Below are 25,104 nucleotides of genomic sequence, written 5' to 3' on the forward strand. Positions count from 1 at the left end.
TGTTAGCCATCTGTATGTCTTCTTTGGAGAAATGTCTATTTAGATCTTTGGCCCATTTTTTGATTGGGTCATTTATTTTTCTGGAGTTGAGCTGTAGGAGTTGCTTGTATATTTTTGAGATTAGTTGTTTGTCAGTTGCTTCATTTGCTATTATTTTCTCCCAATCTGAAGGCTGTCTTTTCACCTTGCTAATAGTTTCCTTTGATGTGCAGAAGCTTTTAAGGTTAATTAGGTCCCATTTGTTTATTTTTGCTTTTATTTCCGATATTCTGGGAGGTGAGTCATAGAGGATCCTGCTGTGATGTATGTCAGAGAGTGTTTTGCCTATGTTCTCCTCTAAGAGTTTTATAGTTTCTGGTCTTATGTTTAGATCTTTAATCCATTTTGAGTTTATTTTTGTGTATGGTGTTAGAAAGTGTTCTAGTTTCATTCTTTTACAAGTGGTTGACCAGATTTCCCAGCACCACTTGTTAAAGAGATTGTCTTTAATCCATTGTGTATTCTTGCCTCCTTTGTCAAAGATAAGGTGTCCATATGTGCGTGGATTTATCTCTGGGCTTTCTATTTTGTTCCGTTGATCTATATTTCTGTCTTTGTGCCAGTACCATACTGTCTTGATGACTGTGGCTTTGTAGTACAGCCTGAAGTCAGGTAGGCTGATTCCTCCACTTCCATTCTTCTTTCTCAAGATCGCTTTGGCTATTCGAGGTTTTTTGTTTTTCCATACAAATTGTGAAATTATTTGTTCTAGCTCTGTGAAGAATACCGTTGGTAGCTTGATAGGGATTACATTGAATCTATAAGTTGCTTCGGGTAGTATACTCATTTTCACTATATTGATTCTTCCAGTCGATGAACATGGTATATTTCTCCATCTATTAGTGTCCTCTTTGATTTCTTTCACCAGTGTTTCATAGTTTTCTATATATAGGTCTTTAGTTTCCCTAGGTAGATATATTCCTAAGTATTTTATTCTTTCCGTTGCAATGGTGAATGGAATTGTTTCCTTAATTTCTCTTTCTGTTTTCTCATTATTAGTGTATAGGAATGCAAGGGATTTCTGTGTGTTGATTTTATATCCTGCAACTTTACTATAATCATTGATTAGTTCTAGTAATTTTCTGGTGGAGTCTTTAGGGTTTTCTATGTAGAGGATCATGTCATCTGCAAATAGTGAGAGTTTTACTTCTTCTTTTCCAATTTGGAGTTCTTTTATTTCTTTTTCTGCTCTGATTGCTGTGGCCAATACTTCCAAAACTCTGTTGAATAGTAATGGTGAAAGTGGGCACCCTTGTCTTGTTCCTGACTTTAGAGGAAATGCTTTCAATTTTTCCCCATTGAGGATAATGTTTGCTCTGGGTTTGTCATATATAGCTTTTATTATGTTGAGGTATGTTCCTTCTATTCCTGCTTTCTGGAGAGTTTTTATCATAAATGGATGTTGAATTTTGTAAAAGGCTTTCTCTGCATCTATTGAGATAACCATATGGTTTTTATTTTTCAATTTGTTAATGTGTATTACACTGATTGATTTGCAGATATTGAAGAATCCTTGCATCCCTGGGATAAAGCCCACTTGGTCATGGTGTATGATTTTTTTAATGTGTTGTTGTATTCTGATTGCTAGAATTTTGTTAAGGATTTTTGCATCTATGTTCATCAGTGATATTGGCCTGTAGTTTTCTTTTTTTGTGGGATCTTTGTCAGGTTTTGGTATTAGGGTGATGGTGGCCTCATAGAATGAGTTTGGAAGTTTACCCTCCTCTGCAATTTTTTGGAAGAGTTTGAGCAGGATAGGTATTAGCTCTTCTCTAAATTTTTGGTAGAATTCAGCTGTGAAGCCGTCTGGACCTGAGCTTTTGTTTGCTGGAAGATTTTTTTATTACAGTTTCAATTTCTGTACTTGTGATGGGTCTGTTAAGATTTTCTATTTCTTCCTGGTCGAGTTTTGGAAAGTTGTACTTTTCTAATAATTTGTCCATTTCTTCCACATTGTCCATTTTATTGGCATATAATTGTTGATAGTAGTCTCTTATGATCCTTTGTATTTCTGTGTTGTCTGTTGTGATCTCTCCATTTTCATTTCTAATTTTATTGATTTGATTTTTCTCCCTTTGTTTCTTGATGAGTCTGGCTAATGGTTTGTCAATTTTATATATCCTTTCAAAGAACCAGCTTTTGGCTTTGTTGATTTTTGCTATGGTCTCTTTTGTTTCTTTTGCATTTATTTCTATTCTAATTTTTAAGATTTCTTTCCTTCTACTAACCCTGGGGTTCTTCATTTCTTCCTTTTCTAGTTGCTTTAGGTGTAGAGTTAGGTTATTTATTTGACTTTTTTCTTGTTTCTTGAGGTGTGCCTATATTGCTAAGAACTTTCCCCTTAGGACTGCTTTTACCATGTCCCACAGGTTTTGGGTTGTTGTGTTTTCATTTTCATTCATTTCTATGCAAATTTTGATTTCTTTTTTGATTTCTTCTGTGATTTGTTGGTTATTCAGCAGCGTGTTGTTCAGCCTCCATATGTTGGAATTTTTAATAGTTTTTCTCCTGTAATTGAGATCTAATCTTACTGCATTGTGGTCAGAAAAGATGCTTGGAATGATTTCTATTTTTTTGAATTTACCAAGGCTAGCTTTATGGCCCAGGATGTGATCTATCCTGGAGAAGGTTCCATGTGCGCTTGAGAAAAAGGTGTAATTCATTGTTTTGGGATGAAATGTCCTATAGATATCAATTAGGTCTAACTGGTCTATTGTATTGTTTAAAGTTTGTGTTTCCTTGTTAATTTTCTGTTTAGTTGATCTATCCATAGGTGTGAGTGGGGTATTAAAGTCTCCCACTATTATTGTGTTATTGTTAATTTCTCCTTTCATACTTGTTAGCATTTGTCTTACATACTGCGGTGCTCCCGTGTTGGGTGCATATATATTTATAATTGTTATATCTTCTTCTTGGATTGATCCTTTGATCATTATGTAGTGACCTTCTTTGTCTCTTTTCACAGCCTTTGTTTTAAAGTCTATTTTATTTGATATGAGTATTGCTACTCCTGCTTTCTTTTGGTCCCTATTTGCATGGAAAATCTTTTTCCAGCCCTTCACTTTCAGTCTGTATGTGTCCCCTGTTTTGAGGTGGGTCTCTTGTAGACAACATATGTAGGGGTCTTGTTTTTGTATCCATTCAGCCAGTCTTTGTCTTTTGGTTGGGGCATTCAACCCATTTACGTTTAAGGTAATTACTGATAAGTATGTTCCCATTGCCATTTATTTTATTGTTTTGGGTTTGAATTTATACACTGTTTTTGTGTTTCCTGTCTAGAGAATATCCTTTAGTATTTGTTGGAGACCTGGTTTGGTGGTGCAGAATTCTCTCAGCTTTTGCTTGTCTGAAAAGCTTTTGATTTCTCCTTCATACTTGAATGAAATCCTTGCTGGGTACAATAATCTGGGCTGTTTCTTTCAACATTTTAAGTATGTCTTGCCATTCCCTCCTGGCTTGAAGAGTTTCTATTGAAAGATCAGCTGTTATCCTTATGGGAATTCCCTTGTGTGTTATTTGTTGTTTTTCCCTTGCTGCTTTTAATATTTGTTCTTTGTGTTTGATCTTTGTTAATTTGATTAATATGTGTCTTGGGGTGTTTCGCCTTGGGTTTATCCCATTTTGGACTCTCTGGGTTTCTTGGACTTGGGTGATTATTTCCTTCCCCATTTTAAGGAAGTTTTCAACTATTATCTCCTCAAGTATTTTCTCATGGTCTTTCTTTTTGTCTTCTTCTTCTGGAACCCCTATGATTCGAATGTTGTAGCGTTTAATATTGTCCTGGAGGTCTCTGAGATTGTCCTCATTTCTTTTAATTCGTTTTTCTTTTATCCCCTCTGATTCATTTATTTCTACCATTCTATCTTCTAATTCACTAATCCTATCTTCTGCCTCTGTTATTCTACTATTTGTTGCCTGCAGAGTGTTTTTAATTTCATTTATTGCATTATTCATTATATATTGACTCTTTTTTATTTCTTCTAGGTCCTTGTTAAACCTTTCTTGCATCTTCTCAATCCTTGTCTCCAGGCTATTTATCTGTGATTCCATTTTGATTTCAAGATTTTGGATCAATTTCACTATCATTATTTGGAATTCTTTATCAGGTAGATTACCTATCTCTTCCTCTTTTGTTTGGTTTGGTGGGCATTTATCCTGTTCCTTTATCTGCTGGGTATTCCTCTGTTTCTTCATCTTGTTTAAATTGCTGAGTTTGGGGTGTCCTTTCTGTATTCTGGCAGGTTTGTGGAATTCTCTTTATTGTGGCTTTTCCTTGCTGTGTGTGGGTTTGTACAGGTGGCTTGTCAAGGTTTCCTGATTAGGGAAGCTTGTGTCGGTGTTCTGGTGTGTGGAGCTGTATTTCTTCTCTCTGGAGTGCAATGAAATGTCCAGTAATGGGTTATGAGATGTCTATGGTTTTGGGGTGACTTTGGGCAGCCTGTATCTTGAAGCTCAGGGCTGTGTTCTTTGTTGCTGGAGAATTTGCTTGGTATGTCTTGCCCTGGAACTTGTTGGCCCTTGTGTGGTGCTTGGTTTCAGTGTCGGTATGGAGGCATTTGATGAGCTCCTGTCAATTAATGTTCCTTGGAGTCAGGAGTTCCCTGGAGTCAGGGTTTGGACTTAAGCCTCCTGCTTCCAGTTATTGGTCTTATTTTTACAGTAGTTTCAAAATTTCTCCTTCTATACAGCACCATTGATAAAATATCTACATTAAAGACGAAAAGTTTCTCTACTGTGAGTGTCACTCAGAGAGGTTCACAGCATTACATGGAGAAGAGAAGAGGGAGGAGGGAGTTAGACGTGGCCAAATGAGATGAGGTGGAATCAATAGTGGAGAGAGTGGGCTAGCCAGTAGTCACTTCCTTATGTGCAGTCCACAACTGGACCACTCAGAGATGTTCACGGAGTTTAACAGAGAAGAGAAGAAGGAGGAAGGTGACAGATGTGGCCAGAAGGATAAAAGGGGGAATGAAAAGGAGGGAGGCACATCCAGCCAGTAATCAGTTCCTTAAGTGTTCTCCACCATCTGGAACACACAGAAATTCACAGAGTTGGGTAGAGTAGAGAGGGGTTAGGGAGGAGACATAGGCGACCTGGTGGAGAAAAGGAGAGTCCAAAGGGAGAGAGAGCAGTCAAGCCAGTAATCTCGTTCCCTAGTGAAAAATGGGTCCTGAAGATTGGGTTCTTAAAGGTACAAAATTGGTAACAAATACATAAAAGCAAAAATTAAAAATCTAGAGTAGAGTTTGGAATTTCAAAAATACGATGTTAAAGAAAAGAAGAAGGAAAAGAAAGAGAAAAACACGAACAAACAAAAACAAACAAGGTCGTGAAAATTATAAAGAAAATACAGGTACAAAATTGATAACTAATACCAAAAAGCAAAAATTAAAAATCTAGAGTACAGTTTGGAATTTCAAAAATACAATGTTAAAAGAAAAGAAGAAGAAAAATAAAGAGAGAAAACAAACAAACAAAAACAAACAAGGTCACAAAAATTATAAAGAAAACAGGTACAAAATTGATATCAAATACCAAAAAGCATAAATTAAAAATCTAGAGTAGAGTTTGGAATTTCAGATATACAATGTTATATAAAAGAAGAAGAGAAATAGAGGGGAAAAAAAAGTCACAGAAATTATAAAAAAAAGCTATAGGTACAAAATTGATAACATATACCAAAAAGCTAAAATTAACAATCTAGAGTAGAGTTTGGAATTTCAAAAATACAATGTTAAAGAAGAGAAGAAAAAAAAAAAAACAAGGTCAAAAATTATAAAATATATATATATGAAGTTTGCTGAAGAAGAAAAAATAGGGTCTTTTTTTTTTTTTTTTTGCAAAGTAATAGGTTATAAAAGTGAAAATTAAAGGAAGAATAGAGGACTTAAAATTTTTTTAAAAAATTAAAAAAAAAAGAAAGAATGATCGTAAAAATAGTAAAAATATATCTAGGACTTTCTTTGGTTTTGTTGTGAGTATTGTGGGTTCAGTTCATTTTTGGCTAGTTCCTTGGTCCGACTTATATTTCTCAAGATCTATAGGCCCCTTCCTATGTAGTCCATAGTAACCACAGGGTTTTATCCATTGCCTGTAGCTTCCAAAGCATTTCCCTCTGTTATAACATCTTCTGTTTGCTGGTCTCTTCAGTGTCTGGTTTCCGCCCTGACACAAAGGGGATGGTGGAGGACACGTTTTTTTTTTTTTTTCTAGGCTCACTTGTTCAGTCACGCTGTGGGGAGGGAGGGAGGGAGGGATGCTGCAAACAAATAACACTGGTGTGCACTCGCAGTGCCTCAGCCACACTGGGTCTGCCCCCGCTCATGGCGAATGTAGCCTCCCTGCCCACACTGCTCGGGCTCTAGGTTGTTCCGCTGGGAACAATCCGAGGCCGGCCCTGGGCTGCATGTACCTCCCAGGTCCAAGCCGCTCAGGTTCAGGCACCTGGGTAGCTCTCAGAGGTGCAGGCTCAGTTGGGCCTGCATTTTGTGCTCTTCCCAGGTCCCAGCAGCTCAGGTGATGAGGTGTTTGGCGAGCGTCAATGCTGCGACTTATCGCCTCCCTGCCACTCGGTTATCTGGGTGTAAAACCAGCGCACCTTCTCAGGCAGATGTTGACCGTCCAGACCCCCAATAAGTTTTAGTTAGCAAAGAAGCCTGCTTACAGTTTTATAGATAAAGTCTCTCTGGGGCTGAGATTGCCCCCTTCCAGCTCTGGCTGCCTGTCCCCGGAGGGGGAAGGTCTGCAGCCGGCTATCTCTGTTCAGTCCTTTGTTCCGTGCGCGGGCCTGGCGGTGTCTTAGGTTAGGGCTGGCTTTTCGCGTGGTAGATATCCCACAGTCTGGTTTGCTAGCCCAAATTATTTCGCTCAGATAGCGCTCAGGGTATTCAGGCCAGATTCTTACTCTCAGCGATGCAGCCCGTGCCGCGCCTCCCTGCCCAGCCCCTGCTTGCTAATGGCGTATGCAGGCGTCTGCGCTGCTTCTCCACTGGGGGAGTTACCGTAGGGCTCTCAATCTGTGAGTTTTAATTGTTTATTTATTTTTTCTCCCTGTTATGTTGCCCTCTGTGCTTCCAAAGCTCGGCACAGATTCGGCAGTGAGAAGGTTTCCTGGTGTTTGGAAACTTCTCTCTTTTTAAGACTCCCTTCCTGGGACGGAACTCCGTCCCTCCCTCCTTTGTCTCTTTTTTTTGTCTTTTATATTTTTTCCTACCTCCTTTTGAAGAGTTGGGTTGCTTTTCTGGGTACCTGATGTCCTCTGCCGGCATTCAGAAGTTGTTTTGTGGAATTTACTCGACGTTTAAATGCTCTTTTGATGAATTTGTGGGGGAGAAAGTGTTCTCCCCATCCTACTCCTCCGCCATCTTGGCTCCTCCCCCCCTGTGGTTGACTTTTTGTGACTCCATGGACTGTAGCCTGCCATGCTCCTGTGTCCCTGGAATTCTCCAGGCAAGAATACTGGAGTGGGTTGCCATTCCCTTCTCTGGGGTATCTTCCCAACCCAGAGACCAAACCAGGGTCTCCTGCATTGCAGGCAGATTCTTTACCCTCTGAGCCACCAGGGAAACCCTTCTAACAATGAGAGGGGCGCTAAATAGGAAAAAAAAAAAAAAAGGCTTACTTGGGTGAGGCCAGACTTAAGCAAATTCTCCTCCAGGGAGCTATCCAGGGTACTATATCACATTTACCTGAAGTTTTCCTGATTCCCTGGACAAGAACCCTCTGCCCTTATCACTGTCTACATATCTTCCAAATTTTAACTTTTTTATCTCTGACCTGCTGACCACAAGTAACCTAGGAACATGTCACCTGTCTTTGTCTGTGGCCAATCTGAATCACTGCAGATGGTGATTGCAGTCATGAAATTAAAAGAAATTAAAAGATGCTTACTCCTTGGAAGGAAAGTTATGAGCAACCTAGACAGCATATTACTAAGCAGAGACATTACTTTGCCAACAAAGGTCCATCTAGTCAAGGCTATGGTTTTTCAAGTAGTCATGTATGGATGTGAGAGTTGGACTATAAAGAAAGCTGAGCACAGAAGAATTGATACTTTTGAACTGTGGTGTTGGAAAAGACTCTTGAGAATCCCTTGGACAGCAAAGAGATCCAACCAATTCATCCTAAAGGAGATCAGTTCTGGGTGTTCATTGGCAGGACTGATGTTGAAGCTGAAACTCCAATACTTTGGCCACCTGATGCAAAGTGCTGACTCACTGAAAAAGACCCTGATGCTGGGAAAGATTGAGGGCAGAAGGAGAAGGGGACGACAGAGGATGAGATGGTTGGATGGCATTACCAACTCGATGGACATGGATTGGGTGGACTCTGGGAGTTGGTGATGGACAGGGACGCCTGGCATGCTGTGGTTCATGGGGTTGCAAAGAGTTGGACACGACTGAGCAACTGAACTGAATTGAACTGAATCTGCATATATATATATATATATATATATATATATATATATATATATACTTTTTCTTCTGTAACCAACTCCAAATTTGCCTATTTTCCCAGTTGAACTCCTAATACAGGGCACCAGAAAAAAAGCACTTTTATTAACTTCAACTATGTTTATTAATAATAAGTTTTTATTAGCATGTCAACTGCTTTTATATAATGAGACCTTAAAGTGCTTCATTGGGGTTTGTATCTTATGTAATATTTCCTTTGTAGATTTTTTTTTTCTTTTGCAGTTTAAATTTGCAGTTTCCAATTCTCTATAATTTTTATATGAATTTTTAAAACCTGAAATCTGAATGAATCATGCAGGCTTTTTGAACAAAATTCCTCTCTAAAATATCTGTCTCTTACTTTGGCTAATTATAACTTAAAACAGTAGTTCTCAAAGTGTGGTCTCAAGACCAGTAGTATCACCTGGGAACTTGGCAGGAATGCACACACTCAGTCCCCAACCCAGATTTAATTAATCAGAAACACTGAGGCTCAGCAATCTGTGTTTTGACAAAGCCCTGGAGGTTATTCTAATGCACACTTACCAATGACTTAGAGTACAATGTCAATAAGACCATGATCATAAGTCTGAAATTATCTGGTTCCGTTTAAAACAATTCTTATTTAGAAACTGTAAATACCAGAGGAACCTAGGGAACAGGTATAGATGGGTCCACATGAGTCAGTTAACTTTTCCCAGCTACATTGTATGACCACGGAAATCTTTTATCATTACTTCAGTCATAGGAACTCTAAACACATATTTTATTGCAGGTGACAAGAGTTTTGCAAATTATATGAAAAATACAGTTTGAAACTAGGTAAATTGGTAGGTATACAAATTTACATTTTTATTATTGTTATACAGATTTATGAGTTATGTTTGAAGCCTGAGTAGGGTAACATTGCTACTCTCATATCCTTAATGAAAGAATGGTCCACCTTTAACTCAGAAGGAACTCTCCATAACAAAGTTCTAAAATTTGCAGGGACCCAAATGAAAAATTTTGAGTTAAGGAAGAGACATCAAATGAGTGGCTCAAATTAATTGGCTCTACCTGGGTGAATAATACTGTGAAGGATGTGGGCAGCCAGATTACCTTCATATCTGGTGTTATTGCTTGGGTTTATAAAAATGTATCTGTTTTGTCACCTACAGGTGGTTATGACATTTATGTATGTTATCCTAGGAATCAATTTCCTGTTTCATAGATCCATCATTCTAACATTTTAGAAAACCTACCAGTAAGACAACTGTTTTTTGTTTTTTCCAGAAAATATCATTATAACCAAATATGTTGGCTGGATTTGAAGAGATTTAGAAATAAAAAGGAAATAAAATGTTATTTCTTGATATTTTGCCTATATATAATACAGCAGAACTCCTTTGTAACATGTGCCATTGTTAAATGGGTTAGAATTCTAGCTAAACCATAAAATATAATAATAATAAATTTTCATAAAAATCTTAGGAGTTAGACTACAAACAATGGTAACTATTCTTCCCCCTCTCTAGTATCATTAAGGTATTTTGTTCTCTGTGTACTATAAACTTTACTCTCCAAAGAGAAAAACTACTAAACTATAGCCATATTTATCATTTATTTACTGCTTAATCTCATTCATTTCAACAAAAATGAAACATATTTCACAAGTATGTGTGACTTGCTCACCCTTTTGAAATTGATTTGTAGGGGGACCAAAGTTACTTAGTATTTTTAGAGAACAAAAGTTATCTGACATTCCTGAGGAATAACTTAAATATAATAAGTATTTGCTAAAACTTAAAAGTTTCCTGTTTCTTCACACAGATCCCATTTTTTATATATTTAAATCAGAATATCTCCAAGTAAAATATTGGAATATTTTTCTAATAGTGCTTTTATGCTCTATGTTGATTCATAACTTTCCAGCTATTTGGATTATAAACTTTGGGGAACTAGGCAGAGAATGCTGAGGGACTGTGTGGCTCTTTCTATAATTATACTCCAAATAAGCAGTATTTGTATATGTCACAATCTAGGAAGAAGAACACAATGTAGGATCTGTGGGTGGTTTATGTTCTGCTGATCAAAGGTCCTTGGTTCATATTTCACACCCCCTTAGTGAGGCCAAGATGAGTTTGTTTTTATCTCCATATGGGTTGGTTAACTTTTTTTAGCTAAATTGCATGACCACCCACTTTTACACCTGACCCTGGTCATCTGATGTGTGCCATTTGTCACAGGGCAAAGAAGTCAGTGTATAGGTATATGTACCCTTTCCCTAGTTCTGAAAATACTCAGAAAACATGCTCTAATGGTGGTAGAACCCATTGCATCATCCTTTATGATGAAATATATATTATTTAGAAACTAGTTAAGTACATCCCAGTTCCAGAACAACCAAAACCTTGCCAAATACTTTTTAAACTTTTAATGCTACAATAATTGGAGATCCAGAGATACATATAGGGATATATAAATTTTGAGGCAAAAATGTCCTGACTACTGAAGGGAAAGCAATAAACTCTGCTGTGTATACTTATAGAAAATTTAGAATTTTAAGTTCCAGTCTTCCTTACTACATGCCTTTGTGCTTAAATAAAGTCATCATGTTTTTCACCAACATTTCAAGGGCTTTCTCATTTAGCAGAAATTAGATCTAATAGTCTCTGGTTACCAATAACTTAAAATCAGGTAATATGTCTTTGATACAAGGAGTCAAAACAGAACAGATAGGCATTAAACTTCTCAAGAGTTAGTACTGTCATACATTTTTATAACAGACCAGAGTTTTAACATAGTGTCTGGCTAAAGTAGAAATGTTGTTTGTCCATCCAGCACGTTTATTGAGCACCAGCCATATGCTGTGAATGCAGAGCTTAATTAATTCACTACCATCAAAAAGCTCAAAGTTCACTGGTAAAGATAAAGAAATGCTGAAATTAGTATATGGACAAGATGTTATGGAAGTACAGAGGAATGGGTGACTAATTTATCCCTGGGATGAGTGGAAAGAAGGAATGAAGAGGGGAAGTTAAGCTCTAAGAGGCTTCACAGAGCACCAGAGTGGGATAAAAGGTTTGGCACCAGGCAGACTTCGTTTTAATTCTAGATTTTCATTTATTATCTGTGAGGTTTTGGGAAAATCATTGAACCTTAGGCTCAGGTACCTCATCTGTAAAATACAGATAATATAAGTTTTTACAAGTTCTTAGGTAGGCTAAATGAATCCATGAAGAGCATAAGCCTGGAGCACAGTTGGCTCTTTTCTCAGTAAATAGTAGTTAATATTGACTGCTATTAAGAGAAAGTTATCTACAAAGACTAGGCTAGGGAAGAGACAATAACATGTGCATAAATTTGACTGGAATATGAAATGGTACATGAAGCTAGGAAGATAGAGGCCAGATGGTGAAAACTTTTAAACATCTGCATTCAGAGTTAAGGAGTTTGGGTATTTTACTGGAGATGGTAAAAGAATCACTGGAAAATTTTGATCACTGGGCTGCCAATGAGGAGGATGGTTTGAGGACAGAGTATAAATTTAGAGTCAGAGAAATCAGTTAAGAGGAATCATTGTTATAATTGGTTCAAGAAAATATTTTATGAGGTGAACTGAGTCAGTGGCAGTGGGGATGGAGCAGACATTTAAAAAATAATTGAGATAGAAGAAAAAAGACTTGTTAACTAATGGAAAGATTTGAAAAATGAGAGTTTATTAAAACCATTGAGTTGAGGAAGGGAATTTAATTATTTTTTTAAATGAGACATGTATATTTATATATTGGAGAAAAAAATGGCAACCCACTGCAGTATTCTTGCCTGGAGAATCCCATGGACAGAGGAAGAGCCTGGTGGGCTACAGTCCATGGGATTGCACACAGTCAGACATGACTGAGTGACTAACACACACACATGTCTATATATTAAGGGGAATGTAGAATGAATGAACATACATGAAAATTAAATTTTATATAGAAGCAGAGTAATACATTCATAGTGAGGAAGCTTCTTAATATAGTTAGTTGATGTGGTGTATTTATCAAATGCATAGGAGGAAAGGACAAATTCATTCATTCAGAAAAATTTACTGAGTATCATTATGCTAGGTGCTAGATGGAATAAATAAATAAATCATATATAACATGTTGATTAGTATTATCAAGAAAAAGCAGGGTGAGGCTAGATAGTTATGGGGATGGTGTTTTAGAATGGATGGTCGTAAAAAGACTCAAAGGACATTTGAGCAACAAACTAGTGGGTGGTAGAGGTCATTAATTATTCTGAAGACTAGGCAAGGAACAGGTTAGTTAGGGTCGAATCTAGAATTCAGTTAGGTATCCAAATAGAATAAGCAGTTGCATGTACAAGTCTAGACTTCAAGGAAGTGTTTATGGTTAGAGATAAAATTTGACAGTCTTCAGCATACAGATGGGATTTAAAGCCGTGGAACAGGATGGGATATGGGAATACCTAAAATGCTGGGGAAGGTACATTTCAAGGACTGAGCCCTGAAGTTCCAGTTTTTAGAGATTAGGAAGATGAAGGATGATATAGCAAAGGACACAGAGATGAAATGGCCAGTGATGTAGAAGGAAAATGAACAAATGTTTTGCTCTGGGGGCCAAGTGAAGGTAATGTTTTAAGAGACATGAACTGCTTCAAATACTAATGAGTGGTCCAGCAAGTTGAAGTCAGTAACAGCATGCTTTTTGCTGACAGGAAAGGTCCAGTAGAGGAGGAAAATAGATGGTGTGAAAGGGGCAGGCAGGAAGTGGAAGAATTGCAGAACAAGGCCTTTGAGTAGGCAAGAAAAGATGATATCCAGTGCTCAAAGCATTGGCGGAAGCAAGGTCAGTTCAGCCAAAGGGAAGTCTACCTGCATGTGTACCCACTGTGTACCCACACACATATTTTCACTGTTTATAGCCCCATGTCTCCACTATTTTCAAAGCTTTCATTTTTATAGAATCATATTCTTAAAGCTTCCCTGGTGGCTCAGACAGTAAAGCATCTGCTTACAGTATGGGAAACCCGGGTTCAATCCCTGGGTCGGGAAGATATCCTGGAGAAGGAAATGACAACCCATTCCAGTATTCTTGCCTGGAAAACCCCATGGATGGAAGAACCTGGTAGGCTACAGTCCATGGGGTCGCAAAGAGTCGGACACGACTGAGCAACTTCACACACACACATATTCTTAAAACTTACTTTTTCCCTGGGGTTTTAAGATGAGTAGGTGGGAATGATCTACTAGTGATCTTTGATTGCGATTCAGGTACAATCTCTGGTTCAGTTTATGTTGCCAGTGCTAGAAGCTAGATGGTGAAATAAATAGAGAGCATCGTTCAACGTTTTCCGTGGAGCACAGCATCAAAGTCCTAGGTGTAGTACGTGGAAGAGGGTGTTATTTTATGTCTACCGTTAGAAACCTCTCCAAGGTACTGAGCTGGCTTAGTAGTTGTTACAGTTGCTCTTTCAAGTTCTTTGAAGTGTCAAGTGTGGAATAACATTTTTACTCTAAGTTTTGAAATATTTCCCATGTATTGATCATCTCCCATGCATGAGGCTATACTTCATCTCAGTTAAATTGCTAGCATCTGGTACAGTGTGTGGCTTAGAGCAGCAAAGCAGTAAATGATTTGGAGAAGAGAGAAAAATGATAATTTCTGTCACTACAGGTCCAATATCCTCAGAACGGGGTGGAAATGAAGTTAGATTCGTACACTCTGCCTTCACTGCCTTACGTTGAGTCCAATAAGTGGTGTACATTATATATGTGAATACTGGAAACACGGAGTGTCATCAATACTATGAAGACAACCAGCATAAATACCAACACTGTGAGCAGGACAAGAGGAGAGGGCGGAGTTAGGGAGCGCAGTTGTACTACTTTACTTTAAACGGATTTTATTCCTGCCTCCAGCTTCTATGAGGCTAATGTATACTGGACTAAAACCCCTGCCTTGATATTTGTCACTAAATACCAAATGGGCGTGCCTCGGTGTATAGCGCACCTGCTTTGGCAAGCACTGAAAGCAGGTATTCCTGGAGTCTTCTGACACTGACTCCTCCAAATGCTCATGAGGGGCCCCAGCTCCCAAACCTTTTTTGGGACTCCTGCCGGCAAGACTGCTCTGTTGACTTGCGAGGGCCTGCTGAGCATGTGTGAACAGCGCCGCGCATGCTCCGTGGAGCGCGCAGGTTTACCGAAGAGCTAGCAGAGGATTTTACTACGCATCTCCCGCCTTCCCTGCCCAGTAAGCCCCCTTCCCCTCTCTCCCAATCCCCACCACGCGATCCCTCGCACCTCCCCGCCTCCCCCTCCACAGCCCCCCCCCTCCCCCCCGCCCTTTCCCGCTTCACCCTAGGCTGGGGAATCTCCATTGACGTTTGGGTGACGCTGCCGTGCCCCCGCGGTCGGGAGTTCCAGGCGCCGCACAGGTAACGCCGCCGCTGCCGCCATATTGACAGAGCTGGGAGGGGGCCCGAGGGAGCGGGGAGATGGCGGCGGGGCGGGGGGGGGGAGTCACCGCCGAACGACTGTCGCGGCGTTGGCGGCAGTGGTGAGCACAAACCGAGCGGCACTCTTGGAGAGGCAGCACAGAGTTGTCTTCTCCGTGGGGAGCAGCAGCCTGCGGTGGCGACGACCCCTCGCTCCGAGTCTTTGAGGGACCCCACGGCGAAGGCAGTTGTCGCTGAAGGCGAGGCTGGGGATCCCGGCGGTGGCGGCGGCGCAGTGGCAGGCAGGCTCCAAAAACGGGATGCGCGGCCGCTCGGGCAGTTGGCAGCTCCTGTTCGAGTGCTCCTGAAGGGGCGATGCTACCGTTCGCTCCTCAAGACGAGCCCTGGGACCAAGAAATGGAGGTGTTTGGCGGCAGCGCAAGCAGCGTCGAGGTTAGTATGGTGGCCAAGAGGGGTTGGGGCCACCCCCTTCCTCCTCTGAAGACCGTTGCTGGGGGGCCCAGGGGAGAAGGGGCATGGGGCTGGGAAGCGAGGTGCCAGGCCAGGCCCCTGAGGCTGCGGGGCGGCGGACAACGCTCTGCCCGAACCGCGCTTTCTCTTGGGAGCCGGCGGGGATTGGGTGGCGGGCTCGGGAGTCAGGAGTAAGTGCAGCCCGGGCCGGGCTTGGCCTCGGGGGAGTATCTGCCTTGCGGGCCACGCCAGAGTTGTGACTAAGTTTCTTCACTTTTCGACCTGAAGTGGAACTGGGGGATACGCCAGGTGCCCACGCCTGGCTCCACATGTTTCTCTTTCTCCGCTGCGCCAAGTGTGCTAGCTGCCAATTTGAGGGACAGCTGCTGACTCCAGCTCTCTATTTGAACACCGGGTGCTTTAGGAACCCAGCGCAACAGAAACAACAGAAACAGCAAGGTGACGAACTCTGGGGACATTTACACATAGGGATGAATGCTCCTTAGTTACTTTTCTCATTTCTTTGTGGCTTGTTGTGGTTCTTTGTAACAACCTAAGTGGAGATTAACTGGAGGCAAGGTTTCTTTATCTACACTCAGGTGATGTTCTGCAGCCTCCTTGGCGGTCTCCTGAATTCTACCGCCCTCTTCCGCCCCTTCTCCCTTTGCCCAACTGCTGTCCCCGCCCCGTTGGTCAGTGAAAGAACAGGCAAAGTAAACTCCAGCCCTTATAAGAGGAATCTTTGGTAAGACAGCGAGGTTCAACCAAAATATTTTGGTTCGCCTCTCTTCCCGCTCTTCTTACTTCCGAAACTGTTCTGATTAGGCTTTGGTCAGCTGTGCAGTGAGAACTCAGATGTGCACAGGTTCTTTGTTTTTTATTATTGTTGCTTTGTTGTTTTTGTTGTTACTGTTAGAAGCAGGCAGCGTTTAAAAACAAAAACAAGACTTTTGGGAAAGTCGGATGTTTTTCTGATAACCAATCAATTGACAGCCTGGTAGTACAGTAGAGGCCATCACGATGACAGATCTAAAATTTTGAAGGACAAATTGATTCACAGTAGGATTTTTTGAGGTAGGACTCGAAATCCTCCACATCTCTAGGTGCAGATTTGTCTTTTAAGTACTTGCTTCATCCTTAAAAATATACTTTGGACTGCTTTCTGTTTAATTTGTTCTTTTTCTTTTCAAATTTCCAACTGAGCTGGGGTTAAAATTACATGCCAGAATAACATTTAATAAGAAATGTAGTAGAAATATGGAAGAAGTCTAAAGTTGAACCCTCTCTATTTATGGGAATTATTTTACTAGTACACTAAGGAATTCCTAGATACATTGTAATATTCTACATCTCTTAAGAACAGGATAAATGAAGAGGGGTTTGTTTCTTCTTGGAATGTTTCATACTTGCAAGAATTTTCTAGAAGATTACTCAAGGGAAGAGGAATTTTGTTTAATTTGTGTATGTAATCTTTTGACTTATAGTTCTAGGCATCTGGTTTATAAGAACAGTTAAATGTTTGGATAAAAGGTTGGGATGGGAGGGGGGAACCATTCGCATGCTTGCTATTATTTTTGTTAACTTTGAATGTAGAAATGTTTTAAATTGTAATTACCACATATGGTTTTTTTTTTATTGTTTGCAGTATGTTTTAGGTATTATAGAGATTTAACAATGGGTCTCTCTACCTCAGCAATTTGGAAAAATACTGGAGTGGAAATTGTTAATCCCTATGAAGTAAAACGAAAGGTGAAGGTAATGTGGTAAAGAGAGTATTTCTGCCTTCTTTGTCTAAAACAGTTACAATTGGTTAGATTTAACCCTGCAAGTGATTTAATTAAACTTTTTTCTAAAACAAATATTCTGGGTGAAAACTAACCACTACATCTGACCTGCTTAGACCTGTTTAGTACTCAGAAAGGTTATGTTTTTGTTGTTGTTGTTGTTGTTATTGATGTTTGTTTATAATGGCTTTCTTTTGATAAGGAGACACTTTTACTTCCCAGAATTTATATTTATTTTAATTACATGTTTGTTGATGTTGGCTTTGGAAATGTTAACTGTTGAATGTGAGCTTTGCAACTCTCAATCATGATAGTTTTTAGGACTAAGGGTGCTTTCATTGTAGAATGTATTTTTTGAATATGTGTTGAAATCCTTAAAGAAAATGTAAGTACGAATCTGTTAACTTTAATGTTAAAGGAAACTTTAATGTCTATTTCTGTCTATGTTAAATCCTGATAAAATTAAAGATTGTATACACTATCATATTTTGTGGAATCTTTTTCAATATCTTTTGCTGTCTTGTTTCATAGGCAGTTGTTAACCTTTGAATTATCATTCAGAAGTGTGATAATTGGTTGTTTAGCCTCTTAACATGTTTTTGCACAGGAAAAAAATTATTAAGGATAGTTATGTTTTTATACCAGTGCACAGTAACGAGGTATAATGATGAAGAGTCTAATCGCTGTAACATCGTTCAATGGGAAATGTGTCAGAAGTTTCAAACAAGAATTCGATTGGTTCCAGTGAGAGGTGGAGAATGGGCCTGAAAGGGAAGCATCAGCTCTATTGGCTCCTGAGAAATAGGGTTCTTGAGAGAGGGGAAAATAGGATAAGCAAGAAGCTTTGGTTGTGAGAGCTCTTGCAGGGACTGTCTCAATTAGGTCTATTGGGAATAGGGACTTCAAAGGATATTATCCTTCGGGCAGCCATAATTTTAGCTATTGCCTGAATTCTGTCAGCATCAGGGAAGAGATATGATGATGAAAAGCCTAATCACTGTAAAATTGTCCTGTGGGAAAATGTGTCAGAGGTTTCAAGTAAGAATTAGAAAGTGTGATGGCTGTTGGTCATTCCTGGACAAAGGTCATTAAGAATAGCCTCTTTTAGTAGTAAAGTGGACTTTTCATGAAGTAGTGCCAATGTACACAGTTTGTGCATTTTGTGTTTTGGTGATAGAGTACTTGATTCCTGATGGAGTTTGTTATAGAATTTTCAAATTGTATATTCTATCACCATATTATATTAAATATTTATTGGTACTTTTATATTATTTTTTAGCATACTGCTTTTGTTTAAGGAAGTTAGTTTTGAAAGTAATACAATTCATTGCTAAAACAGTTTGGGGCTAAAGCCACTGACTCTAAAAATTTAACTAGGACATCAGATATATGGCAGATTGGGAAAAACTGCTAATTTTAATTAATTTCATGAGACCCTGTAGTAATAGAGGAAAGAATGTGGGCTTTGGAGGCCAGTTTAATCTAGGTTCCAATTTCACATCCAACTTACACTAGCTCCACTGCAAGTTACCTAACCTCTCTGAGCTTCAGTTTCTTCATCTCTAAATGGGAGAAGAACTGTCTTCAAGAGTTGTTATATAAAAACTAAATACTAAATACCTTGCTGTGTTTAATTCCTTAGCAAAATGATTTGCACATAGTATGTATCCAGTTCCTTCTCTTTCCCCACAGTCAACTCTTTTTTTCTGCCCCTAAATTCTGAATTATTGTCAACTATATTAAAACCTTGGGATTTAGATAGCCATGGTCATAGCTCCAGTTTTCCTTATTACTAGTGGTTTTTTCATAAGATCTCCTTCTTAGGTCATTTCATTTAAGTATATTGATCACATTTGTAATGATAGGATAATTAAGGATGAAATATGAAGTTATATTTAGAAACACTTTGGGGGATAAGGAGAGGCAAATAATTTGTTATAAATAGCTAATGAGATGTTTCATTGACATTTTTCCTATTTTGAACTTTTGTCATGGTAGGAATTGGTTCAGTTCATGAAGTGTTTATTGGGTACAAGGCAGTCAATATATAGCATTGTAATGTGAAATGTCTAAAGATATACCATCCTGAATCCCACCCCAACCCCATGGGTTTACATTCAGGTGGACAAGATAGTCATATGCAGAAACTGCTATTATACAAGTTACAAGACCATCAACAATGAGGTGGCTGTGGTGGTGGTTTAGGGAATAGATTTAGTAAGGCATTGTGAAAGAGGTGGAATTTGAGCAGGGCATTGGAGAGTGGATAATATTTTCACAGATTAAAGGAGCCTATTTCTGGTGGATGAGGGCAGTGTAAGCAAAGGCATGGATGTGTTCTTGGAGGAAGGAGGAGTATGATTTGCTAGGATATAAGTCTATGATGTGAGAATGGGAATACAGTGTGATATGAGGTATTCATCTAAAGGTAGTCAAGGCCCAGATTGTATGGGGCTTTTAAAGCTAGTTTAAAGGTTTTCAGTGTTCTGTAAATGGGAGCTACTGAAGATTTTTGAGATCATGAATGACATGACCAGATCTGTGCTGGCAATAGCTGATGGCAGCGTGTAGAATGGATTGAAGTTGGGGAGAGACTGAGGGTGGGGAATTTTAATCAGTGAAAGTAATAGTGAGTTTTTTTTTAACAAAGACAGAAGGCAGTAGAAAGGAGAAGACTGAGGGAGAGACCTTGAAGAGTTAAAATAGTTTAACAGATGATCAGATATTAGGGAGTAAGAGAAATTAGAAGTATTGTGGTAGGACTTAATTCAATATAACAGATATTTAATGCATGCTTGCCAGTAAAAATGTCTATGTTAGCCGCTACTGCTACTGCTGCTAAGTCGCTTCAGTCATGTCTGACTGTGTGCGACCCCATAGATGGAAGCCCACCAGGCTCCCCCGTCCTTGGGATTCTCCAGGCAAGAACACTGGAGTGGGTTGCCATTTCTTTCTCCAATGCATGAAAGTGAAAAGTGAAAGTGAAATCGCTCAGTTGAGTCTGACTCTTCACAACCCCATTGACTGCAGCCTACCAGGCTCCTCCGTCCATGGGATTTTCCAGGCAAGAGTACTGGAGTGGAGTGTCATTGCCTTCTCCGATGTTAGCCACTAGACTAGTATAAAGATAAATATTTGCAACGTAGGGAGATAGAAAGCTAAAACAACAGTGGCCCAGTAGTGTCTTAAACTAGAGCAAACCACTCTATAAAGATTTCTGGCTATGCTTGGCATGCTTAAAATCTTTACTTCTAAAGGTGAATACACTTATTACTAGCTGAAAAGTTTTTCAGTGCTTTTAAATTAGTGCTTTAGCCTGAAATTTTTGCTTTATCAGTATTCATCTTAAATAGCAGCCCACGAGTGCAGAGGGCTGTGCTGAAAATAGTGACTGGTGCTTTTTTCTAGAATGCAATAAAGAGAACAGGGATATCTGTTTTTCTTATATACTCTCACCAGGTTTATTTGGACTAGAAGGAGGGGAGTGGCCAACAGGGCCCTGACCCCAGCCCACCACTGATGCCTTCCCAGTTTTTCCAAGACTATCTTACTTTAAGCCAGTCTGGTCTGGAAATATTCAGGCCAGTTCCTTCAGGGCAGAGCCTCTGTATTTCCCTACCTTGATTTTTTTCTTCAAGAGAGGTAATCATTACCTCACCATTCCAAAATAAGGCCTGACTTGGTTCTATTGCTTTGTCCGGCCATATTGTTTCAGTACCACCCCTTTTAGTCTCTCTCATGTATAATTTTGAGAGGGAAATATAAGATTTTTTTTCCTGTTCTTGTAATTTCTCTCTTGGTGGATTCTGTCATTATCTTTAGCCAGCAGTTCTCAAAGTCTGGTAAGTACTTGGAATCTTGAGGTCTTAACTTTTAGTACTTTGTCAAAATTTGCTGTATAATGTTTATACATTTATGTGATTTCCAAAGATAATTTACTGTTCTTGATGATGGTTTTATTTTCTTTGTCTATATTTTCTTTTGGTTTGTTTTTAGGTGGAAAGAGAGTTGAAAAGAAAAGAGATTTATTTTATTTTTGGCTCCATTGAGTCTTCTTTGCTGCTTGTGGGCTTTCTCCAGTTGCTGTGAGTTGGGGCTACTCTCTAGTTGTGGTACTCAGGCTTCTCACTGCAGTGGCTTCTTTTGTTGTAGAGCACTGGCTGTAGGTGTGCGGGCTTCAGTTGTTGCAGCTCGTGAGCTCTAGAGCACAGGCTCAGTTGCTCCTCAATGACATGTGGGACCCTTCCAGACCAGGGGTTGAACCCACATTTCCTGCATTTGCAGGCAGATTCCTAACCACTGGACCACCAGGGAGGTCCCAGGAGAGAGATTTAGAGCTAAGTTTGAACTGGCTTTTGTAGATAATAGAGGTGTTTTCTGAATTGCCCTGGAGGCATTCTAAGCAACTGATTTTGCTGCTAGATTTTAACTCTTATCTGTACATTTGAAGTAGGTCCTGCTGTGTGTGTGTGTTTGTATGTGTGTGTGTGTGTGTGTGTGTTGGTATGTGAGGGAGAGAGAAAGAGATTGAGAGGGAATTCCTTGCTTCCATTTCACAAAGTATTTCGATGGTTTATAGGAGATAAGAGCCAATAAAAATTATTTTGATATTCAGGATAAGAGGAAACAGCATAGAAGGTATATGGAAAGGATGGAGGATGGGGTTGGAGGGTGAGCTAGAACACAGATAAGATGCTCTAAAGGTCTGCTACATATTTAAAATATAGTTTAATTTCAAATTTGTCCTTGATTTCCATGGGCTGGTAGTTTTTAGTTCTGATCGTACAGTGGATGGAGCTTCCCTGGTGGCTCAGTGGTAAAAAATACACCTGCCAATGCAGGAAACACAGGTTCAATCCCTGGGTCAGGAAGATCCCCTGGAGAAGGAAATGGCAACCCACTCCAATATTGTTGCCTGGGAAATCCCATGGACAGAGGAACCTGGTGGGCTACAATCCATGGGGTCTCAAAAGAGTTGGATATGACTTAGTGACTAAATAACAACAGCATAGATCAGAGATATCTGGGAATTAAAAAAAAAATTTCCATGATGGTGCCTAACTCACAGAGATTCATATTTAACTAATCTGGTGAGTGTCTGGGCATCATTTCCTAGGTGATTGTGATGTACAGCTAATGATAAAGAGCCACAACTCTATGCCAAAAGGAAAAACAGTCATGTAGTTCTCATTATCCAACAGGAAAAAAGGGTCTGTCAATTCCTAAGCCAGCAATTAGCTGTAAAATAAATCTTCTGTGAGTTATGTGTTTTGTATGTTTTATTCTGTTGTTCTAAGATATGATGGGAGCAGAGGAAGTATTTGAAGTATCTTGTATACTCTTTCTGTGTAGATTTGAGGAATTTCCTTTTCTATAAAAGAAAAAAAAGTTTAGTGACCTGTTTTAACCTTATAATTTGGAAGCTAAGTAATCTGCATACCTTACTACTAGCTAAGGGGATAGTGACGCCATTGTGAATAAAATATCCCTTCACTAACAAAAATTTCAAAGGCCACAAATAATTATTCTTACTATGGGACCTATCTCTCTTTCCTGTAAAGTGGTTGGGGACAGACTTTAAGAGGATATGTAGTAGTATTAGCACCTAATGTAAATTTTTTAGTCAAAAAGACGTTGGAATCCATTCCATCTTAAATGTATCTCTTAAGGGAAAAAGAAACAACATTTATTATCTCTTCAGTTTTACTAACTCTTCAAACCAGTTTGGTATGAAAAGGTGTATCTTTTTAACAGATGAGAAAGACAAAAATCAGTGGAAGGCACAGTTGGAATTTGAACTGAGAAAATTTTAAATTCATGTTTTTCCATGTATACATTGTTGTCCCCCTTATAAAGATTATATTGAAGATGAGAAGACATAGACAAGTTGTTGACAACCATATCAGATCAGTAAATCAAAACTGCTGATTGAATAGCTATATTTCCTCAAAATAAAGGTCAATAAAATCCAAGAAGGTTTTTTTTTTGTAGACATAGACAGGTTAATTCTCAATTTCATATATAAAAGCATAGGACTTACAGTATCTAAAACAGTTTTGGAAAAACTAAAATGCAAGAAATCACTCAATATAGGGTTGCAAGGCAGTAACAACAAATTAAAGCAGTGTGGTATTGGAAGAATAAACATATAGATCAGTGGAACAGAATAGGGAATTCAGAAATAGTCCACTCAAATAGGCTCAACTGATTTCTGAGAAAAGTGCAGAAGCAGAATAAAGGTCTTCAGTTTCCTTGTATATAAAATGGAAATTAATGTGTTTATCTCTGATTATTTTGAGAAGTAAATAAAATAATTGTTCTTTGCATATACTATCTGACAAGAATAATAAAGTTATTGTTGTTTTTAATAAAATAACATTTAGGTGTCTTACACAAAGGACTTCTTTTACTCTGATAAATAACTCAATGGAAAATTTAAACTTGTTTCACATTCCCCAAGGTTGTATTTTAATGAAATTACAAGGACCTCATATCTCTAAGAAATTAATACGGTGAGAATCGCTACTAAAGAATACCATGTATGTACACATGCCATGTAAAAATGTGTGTTCATCTGTAGTATCTTTTGAAAGTAAAATTTTCCAAAGCATATGTTATAGTTTGCATTAGACTGACCAGATGACCAGTGTCTTAGCATGGGGAACATTTTGGAGCTATTTAGAATCATTAAAGTCATTAGCTCTGATTTCAACCAAGGAGAGTAAACAAATTCCTGCCTGAACAGTAACCGGGGAAGCTGCTTTACTGTCATTGGACCAAAGTTTTAAAATGTTCCACAGATACCTTCTAATGTACATATAATATTGATATGCTTAGTTCAACTCATAGTAACCTATCATTTGCACAACTACCAGTCCTTTTAAAAACATGATGATACTCAGATTAGTTTTAATTGGTTCTAAATGTTATTTTGCATTTATTCAGCAAATGATCATTAAATGCCTGCATGTGTAGATTGCTGTGTTAGTTACTAGATATAATTCATTTGCTTATTGTTCTGGGTTTATACCTTGAAAGCTGAAAACCAATTAACTGTATATCTGCCCATTCTTCATAATCACAAGGAAATGTCGGAAGGGACAGTATATTATATCACAACAACCAGCAAATTTAGGCTGATAGAAAACTTTTTAAAACTTTATTTTTTTCTGGGATAGTAAGGAAAGTTATGACCAACCTAGATAGCATATTCAAAAGCAGAGACATTACTTTGCCAACAAAGGTCCATCTAGTCAAGGCTATGGTTTTTCCTGTGGTCATGTATGGATGTGAGAGTTGGACTGTGAAGAAGGCTGAGCGCCGAAGAATTGATGCTTTTGAACTGTGGTGTTGGAGAAGACTCTTGAGAGTCTCTTGGACTTCAAGGAGATCCAACCAGTCCATTCTTGAGGAGATCAGCCCTGGGATTTCTTTGGAAGGACTGATGCTAAAGCTGAAACTCCAGTACTTTGGCTACCTCATGCAAAGAGTTGACTCATTGGAAAAGACTCTGATGCTGGGAGGGATTGGGGGCAGTAGGAGAAGGGGACGACAGAGGATGAGATGGCTGGATGGCATCACTGACTCGATGGACATGAGTCTGAGTGAACTCCGGGAGTTGGTGATGGACAGGGAGGCCTGGCGTGCTGCTATTCATGGGGTCGCAAAGAGTCGGACACGACTGAGCAACTGAACTGAACTGAATGTTCTAATTCCATACTCCTGTGAAATTACTCACAAGTTCACTGATAACTCCTTCTCCTTTGCTTTTCAAAAATATTGGTAGTTTTAAAAAATAGTAATAGATTTCCTCCTTTTCAAATCAGCTGTCAAGAGCAGAGCCTCGGTATATATGGGAATTCTATTTGAGTCTTATTTTTGCTTTAGGTACCTCTCCTTACTCCTGGCATTAGATTATGGCAGTTAAA

At 39.0% G+C, this 25,104-nt stretch overlaps 1 protein-coding gene and 1 pseudogene across 21 annotated transcripts in view; one reads left to right on the forward strand and one right to left on the reverse strand.

The window, feature by feature from the left end:
- LOC133243105 (endogenous retrovirus group PABLB member 1 Env polyprotein-like) overlaps positions 1 to 25,104 on the reverse strand; it is a 486,815-nt pseudogene that overhangs the window by 152,349 nt on the left and 309,362 nt on the right.
- The window catches only part of RPS6KA6 (ribosomal protein S6 kinase A6), a 192,628-nt gene continuing 182,186 nt past the window's right edge, over positions 14,663 to 25,104 (forward strand). For 8 of the 21 annotated variants that reach the window (XR_009734976.1, XR_009734977.1, XM_061409580.1 and 5 more), the window contains exons 1-3: positions 15,759 to 16,137; positions 16,756 to 16,853; positions 17,038 to 17,147. Coding sequence is in view for 18 of the 21 variants with exons in the window: in XM_061409580.1 (XP_061265564.1) it covers positions 15,995 to 16,137; positions 16,756 to 16,853; positions 17,038 to 17,147 (351 nt within the window). In the remaining 3 variants the exon portion in view is untranslated. The other 13 variants (XM_061409582.1, XM_061409579.1, XM_061409581.1 and 10 more) reach the window with 13 other exon arrangements.

Source organism: Bos javanicus, chromosome X (genome assembly GCF_032452875.1).
Source record: "Bos javanicus breed banteng chromosome X, ARS-OSU_banteng_1.0, whole genome shotgun sequence".
Lineage (NCBI taxonomy): Eukaryota > Metazoa > Chordata > Mammalia > Artiodactyla > Bovidae > Bos > Bos javanicus.